Genomic DNA, 10,000 nt, shown 5'->3' with positions numbered 1-10,000 from the left:
GGACAGCTCCTCCTACTACAGCATGAGTCCAGGAGCCATGAGGAGACCTCTTCCCAGCACCTCCTCCTCCAGGTAAAGACAAGCCTCTCCGCTTTTAATGCCATTCCAGATGTGCTTTACGCGTTTTGCTCTTCCTAGGAGACCTGAAGACTTCCTCTAATTCCTGAATCCACTCAGTTTCTGTCTTCTTATGTGATGAGAGCGAGACGATTTCACCTCCAGCGCCTCTCTAGATGAAAACCACAATGCACTTCACAAGAACGCTCAGCATTTAAAAGATGTAATCCTGTATTTGGAAAGCACCTTCTTAGGGTTCTGCAACCCCCCAAGGCGCTTTACAGCCCAACCAGTCATTCATCCATTCACACACACTCATTCACACACTGGTGGTGATGAGCTACCATGTAGCCACAGCTGCCCTGGGGTGAACTGACAGAGGCGAGGCTGCCGAGCACAGGCGCCACCGGTCCCCCCGCCCACCACCAGCAGGCGAGGTGGGTTAAGTGTCTTGCTCAAGGACACAACAGCAGAATTCTGAGCCGGGATGGAACCAGCAACCTTCCGATTACTGGACAACCCGCTCAGCCTCCTGATAACAAAAAGATGGGAGAAAATGACTAAATTAAGATGACAACATTTGAATAAGTTCATCACAGGAGCCTGAAAAAGACAGAGTTTGTAGGAGTAGAACGAGGAGGTGGTGTTGCTGAGGCCCCGCCTCCAGGGTGGGGCATGGCGGCGAGCGCCTGGTGGCCGGGCTTTCACCCATGGAGCCCGAAGAGGAAACATGGGTCCCCCTTCCCATGGGCTCACCACTAGTGGGCGGAGCCAAAGGGGTCCGGTGTGTAACGATCTGTAGGCGGTTACTTTTAATAATCAATAGAATATAAAGGTAATAAATAAAATGTAATGTTACATAAAAATGTGGATTATCAGGATTATCGAGCCTTTAATAATCGATGATGAAACTCGGTACTCTGGTTAATCCAGGGAAACAACACTTTATAATAATCTGACTCAGACAAAAATGTAGTTTATAAAATCTATTGATGACTATATTAATGATGAAAGGCTAATGATTATAAATGGTGACACAGTGATGTTAGATGAGACCATGAATGAACTGATGAAACCTGGTGTGTTTCTAAGTGACTCAGGAAGGTGTGATGTCTGGTTTATTAAATAATCTGGATGTTTGTTGGGTGTAATTTAACAAGTTATCAGATTAATACCAACCACTCTGACACCGTTGTTTAGTCTACACACCCTGGATCATGGAGCTCTGGAGATCCGGTCTGCAGGTGAAGCCATCTCTCAGGGCGAGTGAGTGGACTTCTGATGGATCTGAAGGTCGTAGACGCCCTCAGCAAACACACGACTGGTCAGAAGTTACTTCCCAGGTGGCTTCTGGGCGGTTTCATGTCTGATGAGTGGGTGGTGGACTGAGAAAATACTAGATGATCTAAAAAGGATGGTGCTGCTAACATTATACAATTCAATTCAATTCAAGTTTATTTATAAAGCGCCAAATCACGACAAGAGTCGGCTCAAGGACCTTCACATAATAAACATTCCAATTCAGGTCAGTTCATTAAGCCAATCAGAAATAATGTTTCCTATATAAGGAACCCAGCAAACTGCATCAAGTCACTGACTAGTGTCAGTGACTATACAGCAATCCTCATACTAAGCAAGCATGCAGCGACAGTGGAGAGGAAAACTCCCTTTTAACAGGAAGAAACCTCCAGAGAATCCTGGCTCAGTATAAGCAGCCATCCTCCACGACTCACTGGGGATGGAGAAGACAGAGCACACACACACACACACACACACACACACACACACACACACACACAGATAAACTTTATTGTATTTATTCTAGTGGATCTATAATTAAACGGGTAAACTAGTAGTAGCACATCCAACGTCAAGGAAAGTAAAAAGTTATTATCAGGAGAGGGAGAATGTTTAAGTGGTTAGCAGCGTGTGCTAGACGATGGCCCCCTCCATGAGGCCACCACAGCTCAGCAGAACATCGTTGTAGCTTCTTCTGGGGAGAAAAACACTTAGAGAGAAAATAAAGTTAACAGCTGAAATAGCAGGAAATAATACAGTTAAAGAGCAGATTGTAGAAGAAAGCAGTAGAGTGTGGAAAGTGGTCAGTGTGTCCTCCAGCAGTCTAAGCCTATAGCAGCATAACTACAGAGATAACTCTGGATAATCTATCCTATTTAGATGGAGGCATGTTGGAGGCAGGGCAAGGGAGAGCCGTCTTTACCGACTGTACACTCCACCTCCCTCTACTCCCCCACTTGTCCAGATTTAGGCTAACATCAGATTTTAACCATAGGCCCTATCAAATAAAAATGTTTTAAGCCTATTCTTAAAAGTAGACAAGGTGTCTGCCTCACGGACTAAAGCTGGGAGCTGGTTCCACAGGAGAGGAGCCTGATAACTAAAAGATCTGCCTCCCATCCTAATTTTAGATATTCTGGGAACCACCAGTAGACCTGCAGTCTGAGAGCGAAGTGCTCGGTTAGGAACGTATGGAACAATCAGATCACTGATGTATGATGGAGCTTGATTATTAAGAGCTTTATATGTGAGAAGAAGGATCTTAAAATCTATTCTGAATTTAACAGGTAGCCAATGTAGGGAAGCTAAGATAGGAGAGATATGATCTCTCTTTTTAATTCTCATCAGAACTCTAGCTGCAGCATTTTGGACAAGCTGAAGACTTTTAACTACATTCTGTGGACTTCCTGAGAGTAATGAATTACAGTAATCCAGTCTTGATGTAATAAATGCATGAACTAGTTTTTCAGCATCACTCCTGGAAAGGATGCTTCTAATCTTAGCAATATTCCGAAGGTGGAAAAAGGAAATCCTACAAACCTGTTTAACGTGGGATTGGTGTTTGAGAGACTTTGGTAAACGCCCACATCAAACTTGTAAGCTTTTGATTTGTCCAAGTTGACAAAAAATAGTTATTAAAAGAGTTGACACTTCTTCTAAAGTCAGGTCTGCCATCTGCTCGGCCCAGCTAAGATGAGCAAGTGAGCGTTAAACCATCCTTCAAACTAAACTGCAAAGCTCCATCATGACCGCCAGCAGTCACCCTGAGGGCATCTCAGACCAGCGGTTTTCTACCCAAGGTGTAACTAAGTACTTTGCCACAGAAGTCAAATCCATCGGCAGCCTGTCCATACAGACTTCTCCATTCCCTGGATCACCAGGAGCCTTCATCACAAGGGTTCGTATAGAGAGACAGAAAAGTGATTTATAAGGTGTCTCCAGATAAAAATCCCGAGACGAGTAGCCTCTGCACAACTGCTGTGGGAGGGTTCATTAATGATAGCTTGTTAAACCATGCAGACAGACCAGTTTCGCATCCCAGTCACTTAATGAGGTTTTGTTACATAACATCTAAGCTCACAGTTCATTCATCGTCTCAGTTACCTTGTTTCACCCATCAGTCATCACAACTTGTTCTGTGTACGAGAAGGGGTGGAGGACCCGGTCGGACCCCATCGAGGTTGGGTGCAGAGGATTTACTGGCCGGTCACTAATTAGAGTCCTCAAGATGTCTGGAATGAAGGGACTGGAGAAGCCATTAAGAACATCTCACCTGCTGCTGAAAAGGCATGAAGGTGGCTGTGGATCAAGAGGAGTGATCCATGGACTATGCAGGCTGCTCAGAAACAAGCCAGAGCCCGATCAGGCCCGGTGGGGTCGCCTGGGCGAGGGTGTAGCATGTTGAGAGACCTGAAGCATCCAATGACCCCAGGATACCTCCCTGATGATGTGTCTGGGCTGCTCCAGTGGGGGAATGAACTGTGTCATAGTAGAAATATAGCGTTACATTTATTTTTACAAACTATATTTTTGCCTCTGTCTCAAATTATTACCAAGGTGTGTTTCCCTGGTCCTCCAAAAAGACCTGGTTTACCTTGGGTAAAGATCAATAATACTGATTATTCATATTTATGTGGAATATCACATCTTAATGAACGTTCTTTAAAAGTAACAACTTCCATTACATTACACTGCGGAGAGGAAGGTCTGGGCCTCCCTGCTTAGTCTGCTCCTGCCACCTGAACACAGGTAAGCAGCCGAAAGTGCATGGATGGAGGTCCAGAGTCAGGGGGTCACCTTTGACCTTTAGCCTGGTGCTGCACAACCAGTAGGCTTTGGTCACTGGACCTCAGGGACCTGCTGGGGGTGTAGGGACTGAGAAGATCACCAATGTAAGATGGTGCTTGTCCATGTAAGGCCCTATAGACCAGAACCAGGATCTTGCAAGGCAGCAAGGTCAACAGTGTCAAAGGCTGCAGTCAGGTCCAGCAGGACCAGAACCAGAACCCTGCATCACTGTGGGTCAGAAGGTCATTAGAGACCCTAAGAAGAGCTGTTTCAGTAGAATGAGCTCTACGAAAACCTGACTGGAAGCTATCATAGATGTTCTGTTCATCAAGAGCAGCTGTGAGTTGTTTAGCCACAACCTTTTCCAAGATCTTGGAGGTGAACGGAAGTTTAGAGATGGGTCTGAAGCTGCTATGGAGAGAGGGGTCGAGACTCGGTTTTTTAAGAAGCGGGTGGATTACAGCGTTCTTAAAGTAAGCAGGGACCTGACCAGAGACCAGAGAAGCATTAATTAGAGAGCACGCTGGGACCGATGGACTGAAAAGCACTTTTAAACAAAGATGAGGGTAAGATGTGGAGGGGGCATGCAGAGGTCTTCATAGAGTTAACTAGTTTGGTTAACTCAGGCAAAGAAACAGGAGCAAAGCTATCTAGGATGATGGGCCTGGTTGGAGTCGGGAGAGGCGGCGATAAGGCTGAAGGAGAGATGCTAGATCTAACCTTATTGACTTTGTCCACAAAGAAAGACAGAAAGTTCTGCAAGTGTTTTTAAAGCATGGGAGTAACTGCAGCAGCTTTGCATTGAGGTGGAACGGTAGCGGTAGTGAGAGAGGAGTGGGTTATGGCTTTCAGGAGCAGAGAGAGAGAAGACCGGCGGGACTTAACTAGAGCGGTGGGAAGGAGATCAAGATGACAGGTGGAAGACTTTGATTTGAGGATCAGGTCAGAAATTTCAGAGGCATTAGGGAGCTGGAAAGTGGAGAAAGAAGAACAGAGTGGAAAAAATAGTGGCAGAGGAGAAGAGGAGAGTGCTGATGGTTCTTACCATTTTCTTTTCTGGTACCACTGGTTTCTGTTGTCTGATCCATGGCCCGGTACCATTGGGTTTGGTGGGAATGTCCTCTGAAAGCAGGAAAACCCCACAGAGGCTGTTTGGAGCTGGCAGCTCTCAGCCTGACCTCTGCTGTCAGATCGATGCGTTCACAGACCCATCTGTCTGCTGAGATACCTGCCCTGCAGGCTGTGTTTGTGTGTGTCCTCTCTGACTCCACCCACCTCTCTAGGGACCGCCCCCACACACACTTCCTGCTGAACACATCTGGCTGAATTCAACCTTTCCCTCTTCAGCCTCTGCTCAGTTGAACTTTGACCTTTGTACTCCTCAGAGAGTCTGTGTTTTTCCAGGGTTTTCCTTTAGATGACTTCCTCTCTCCATTAGGTTTTCACAATAAAAGCACCAAGCTCAGTGGACCAGCAGCACTTGTAGAATGAAAGTTTTTAAAAGAATAAAAAAATAAACAAAAAGGAGCATGTTGAGTAAACAGCTGTGTGTGTGTGTGTGTGTGTGTGTGTGTGTGTGTGTGTGTGTGTGTGTGTGTGTGTGTGTGTGTAGCTCTGCCAAGAGGATAAAGTGCATGGAGGACGACGTGGACAGTCCAAGTGAGGAGTCCTACTACCCGAGTCAGGGACGGTCTCCAGGCAATGGCAGCCAGGCCGGCAGCTGGCACGACGTGGAGCCAGGTACATTGTTTCCATGGCAACCACATCTCCTAACAACCATCTAATAACTCCTTGCAGAGCCCCAACTCCAAACTACCTCCAGACCAAACCCACCGCTGCCAAGCAGCTGCAGAAACACGGTTCCACGTGGGCGAAGTTTACAGCTGGCTAAGTTCATGAGAGATACACATAAATAAATCCGTATCTGCAGTAAACATGCAGAGTTCAACAAGCAGCACACCTTCATAACACCAAATCCAGACAAGTGCAGAAAGACATGTTGGAGAGGCGGAGCTTGGAGTCTGAGGACAGTAAAGGCCAAGTTTGTTTTGATGGGAACAATCAAATCGGTTTATTATTAATATAACTGAACACGTTCCCGGCGTATTTCATTAACTAGAAGAATTAGAAATGTTAATCAGTGACATCATCTGGTTAACGGGTCAGGGTTAGGGTGTTGTACTAGTACACGCGTTCACATGTTGTCTTGTTGTGTTTCCTTGGTCTTATGAGTTTGTTGATGTGTAACACACACAAATATTAAAAACACAGCATGTCTCTCTCTCCTCCCAGCTCGCTCTCTCGCTCTCTCATGTATTCATGCTGCTCTTTCTTCTTGTCGTTTCTTTCCTTCTTCGTTTTGGCCTTCTCACTGTGGAAAGCTGGATATAAGCTGCGTGGCTCTCTAGCTAGCTCGTTCATCTCCCGTCAAGGTAAAAACATCATCTAGACTTTTTCTGTTTACTTGTTTGTGAAACCGCCTCCTCCTCTTCCCCCTCCACCTCCTCCTCCTGATGAGGGACAGATGGATTTCCCTCTGGGATCAATAAAGTGTTGCTGATTTGAATTGAATTGATAATCGTGTTGTCTAGTTCAGGCCTGGTGGGTCTGCACACCTGTCCTCACCAGTCTCCACGTCCTCCACCTACCCTCACTCCACCCACCTGCCAGCATGCTGATGACATCATTGTGGTTGTTGATTGGTTGTTTGTGAGTGGAGCAGACCACCATGCATGATTGTAAAGTCTAGCTTAAACAACTCAGCTCAGTTGTGGAGTCACACACACACACACACACACACACACACACACACACACACACACACACACACACACACACACACACACACACACACACACACACACACACACACACACACACACACACACACATGTTACATTGTGATTTCTTAGCAAATATTGTATTTGGTGAAAGATAAACTTTATTGTATTTATCCTAGTGGATCTATAATTAAGCGGGTAAACTAGTAGTAGCACATCCAACGTCAAAGAGAGCAAAAAGCCATTATCAGGAGAGGGAGAATGTTTAAGTGGTTAGCAGCAGTGTGCTAGTCGATGGCCCCCTCCATGAGGCCACCACAGCTCAGCAGAACATCGTTGTAGCTTCTTCTGGGGAGAAAAACACTTAGAGAGAAAATAAAGTTAACAGCTGAAATAGCAGGAAGTAATACTGTTAAAGAGCAGATTGTAGAAGAAAGTGGTCAGTGTATCCTCCAGCAGTCTAAGCCTATAGCAGCATAACTACAGAGATAACTCTGGATAATCTAACCTATTTAGATGGAGGCATGTTGGAGTCAGGGCAAGGGAGAGCCGTCTTTACCGACTATTCCAGTGTTAATTTTGACAAGAAATTTTTATTTAGTTTCAGTTTTGTCGTAAGCCAAGCCAGCGGGCTAACTCTAGGTTTTAAATCTCAAGGCCTTGGCTTACAGTACAATATGGTGGGCTTGACCTCAGACCCTTCCTGACGAATACTCTCACTCTGTGGAGAGATATTCCACCTTGTGCAACCTAGACAACTCAGGGAAGAGGAGCTTGGGCTAAAAAGGAAAAGTTCCTTTTAAAAACCGAGATTCTAGCAGATCCGAGGAGAACGAGCTCTCTGTACACACACACACACACACACACACACACACACACACACACACACACACACACACACACACACACACACACACACACACACACTTTTTCAGACCCAGAAATCAACAACCACCTCGACCAGAACCAGCAATCACTTTTTATTCCACCCCTCCCACCTTCATACATCATCATTTTTCTCCTTCTTTTGGGATGTTTCTTTTTTTGTTCTTGTCTCGAATCAAAGATCAACTTCCTGACAGGAAGAGTCACATTTTATTTTTGCAGCACAAAACTGGAGGCTGGAGGTGACAGGTTTCCACACAGAGAGAAGCTCGGCTCAGACTCAAACTATGTTATCAGCGAGTCTGCCCCGAGTCTCCTCTCACCATGCCCCTGGAAACCACGGACCAGGCAGGGGGCAAGTTGGGGGAGGTAGCTCTTATCTGGTGATTCGTCTGAGTATTTCCTCTTTAGTCTCAACCTTCGTTCTCTTGTGAGTCACACCTTCCTCCACTAATACTAATCTTTCCCACACAGTAGGTTCCCATGGCCCATTAGGGTTCATTTGTATTGGTCTCCTGTCCATCAATCCATGCAGGTGGACTCTCCTAGCATGTGCCATGGGTGCTGCACGTGGCCTAGGTCTCCTCCTTGAGTCTCTTGGCCGCCATTCCCTCGTCTGGTGGGTCTCTCTGCTCGGGTTGGGGAGGTTCTCGACCAGGCCTTCATTCCCGCTGACCTGTGCAAGGATCAATGACATTACATAGATGAATTTCTGCCCTAAGCTCTCGACTGCTTAGGATGGTCACGTATCCACCACGGTTCAAAAGCCCTCCTTGTGCAACTCCTGCTTCCATTCCACAGAGGAGACACATCATTTCCACCCTATCCAGTCGTATCACAGGAATCATGGTCTGACACAACCAGTGGTTCAGGCAGCGAGTTTCTATGTGAGGCCTCTAGAACAAAAAAATTATACTTGGCTGAAAACCACGATGCAGCTAGGTTCAGCACCTTGGACAGCACCCAGAACAGCATCAAACCACGCCACATTCTTTTCTTTGGCTTTGTTTGCCTGTGTACCTGGATTTTCTTTATGCAGTACACGGTAATCATCCCTGCCATGGTGCAGCAGTCACACTTCATATCATGACGACTGCAAATGAATTATGACCAATGAGATGTGATGACTCCATATAAATATGGAATATCAACCTGATTGAGCTCTGAATGTTTGATCAGAAGATTCTAGTTACTTTTACTTGTTCAGGGACCATAAACACACTTCGTATTCATTCAGACAGAGTCAGTATGTAGATAAAAGGAATTTTATTCTTTTCTAAACTAATGATTATACATGACAAGATATGAATAATGAGATGTGATGGAGTGGATATGCGGTGATGAAGTGTGATGTGTGAGTGGTGTGATGTAAGCTAGATGTTTATCAGAGTCTTTGTATCTGAAAGAAATTGTGAAATCTGGGAGTAAAATAATTAGTTGTCTGCTGTAAACTAGAGAGTTGATTATTAATAAAACAGCTTCAGACACAATCTGCTGTGTGTACAAACCCTGGTGGAGACCCCAGCAAGTCTGGACTGTCAGAAGTCGGGTGGACCTCACGGCACCGGGATTTCGTAGATTAAACTCTAACATGACCCGTCCAGTCTTGAGATGTCTCCGGGTCACAACAGTAGCTGGAATGCTTGTCTGCGTCCAAAGTGGGTGTGGCTCTTGGGGAGCCGTCTGGCTGTGTCAGGTTGCAGCGTGCAGACAGGCTGGCTGTCTGTCAAAGAGATGTTTCAAAAGAGGCTTCTTTCCCGACTTGGCCGGATCGGGTTCAGCTGGAAACTGAATTTATCGGGAAGTAATTCCTGTTTATTAAACTACTTTGTTATGATTTCCAGCCAATTCTGGCAAATCAGAATGTGCCATGTCTGGAAGGCTTCACCAGAACATCCCTCAGAAAGGGTTAGGGTTAGCCTTCCTTCAGATGCAAGCTGCTGACTCTTTAAACGTTACGAGAGGTGACCCTTAACCTTAACTCGTGTCTTATAAACGTGAGTATGAGTGTAGACAATGATAAACTTGTTAAGCCAACACATACTGATGTGTGATATAAATGGATCATTGTAAGAACAATATTCATTTATAATTCATTGATTTAAGCACAGATTATTCAAACATTTCATTTAAACATCTTGTTCATTCATCACATGTGATTATTCATATCATTAGTTGTAAAAGTCTCGTCG

The 10,000-nt window shown here is 45.4% G+C and overlaps 1 protein-coding gene across 5 annotated transcripts in view; it reads left to right on the top strand.

The window, feature by feature from the left end:
- Positions 1-10,000, top strand: part of nfia (nuclear factor I/A) — a 142,933-nt gene that overhangs the window by 103,107 nt on the left and 29,826 nt on the right. For 3 of the 5 annotated variants that reach the window (XM_054733056.2, XM_054733057.2, XM_054733060.2), the window contains exons 5-7: positions 1-72; positions 5,756-5,883; positions 6,525-6,575. The exon at positions 1-72 is cut by the window's left edge and continues 46 nt beyond it. In XM_054733056.2, coding sequence (XP_054589031.1) covers positions 1-72; positions 5,756-5,883; positions 6,525-6,575 — 251 coding nt within the window. The remainder of the gene's footprint in view (positions 73-5,755; positions 5,884-6,524; positions 6,576-10,000) is intronic. The other 2 variants (XM_054733058.2, XM_054733061.2) reach the window with 1 other exon arrangement.

This window comes from Nothobranchius furzeri, chromosome 8 (genome assembly GCF_043380555.1).
Source record: "Nothobranchius furzeri strain GRZ-AD chromosome 8, NfurGRZ-RIMD1, whole genome shotgun sequence".
NCBI lineage: Eukaryota > Metazoa > Chordata > Actinopteri > Cyprinodontiformes > Nothobranchiidae > Nothobranchius > Nothobranchius furzeri.
This window is presented reverse-complemented; position numbering and strand designations above follow the sequence as displayed.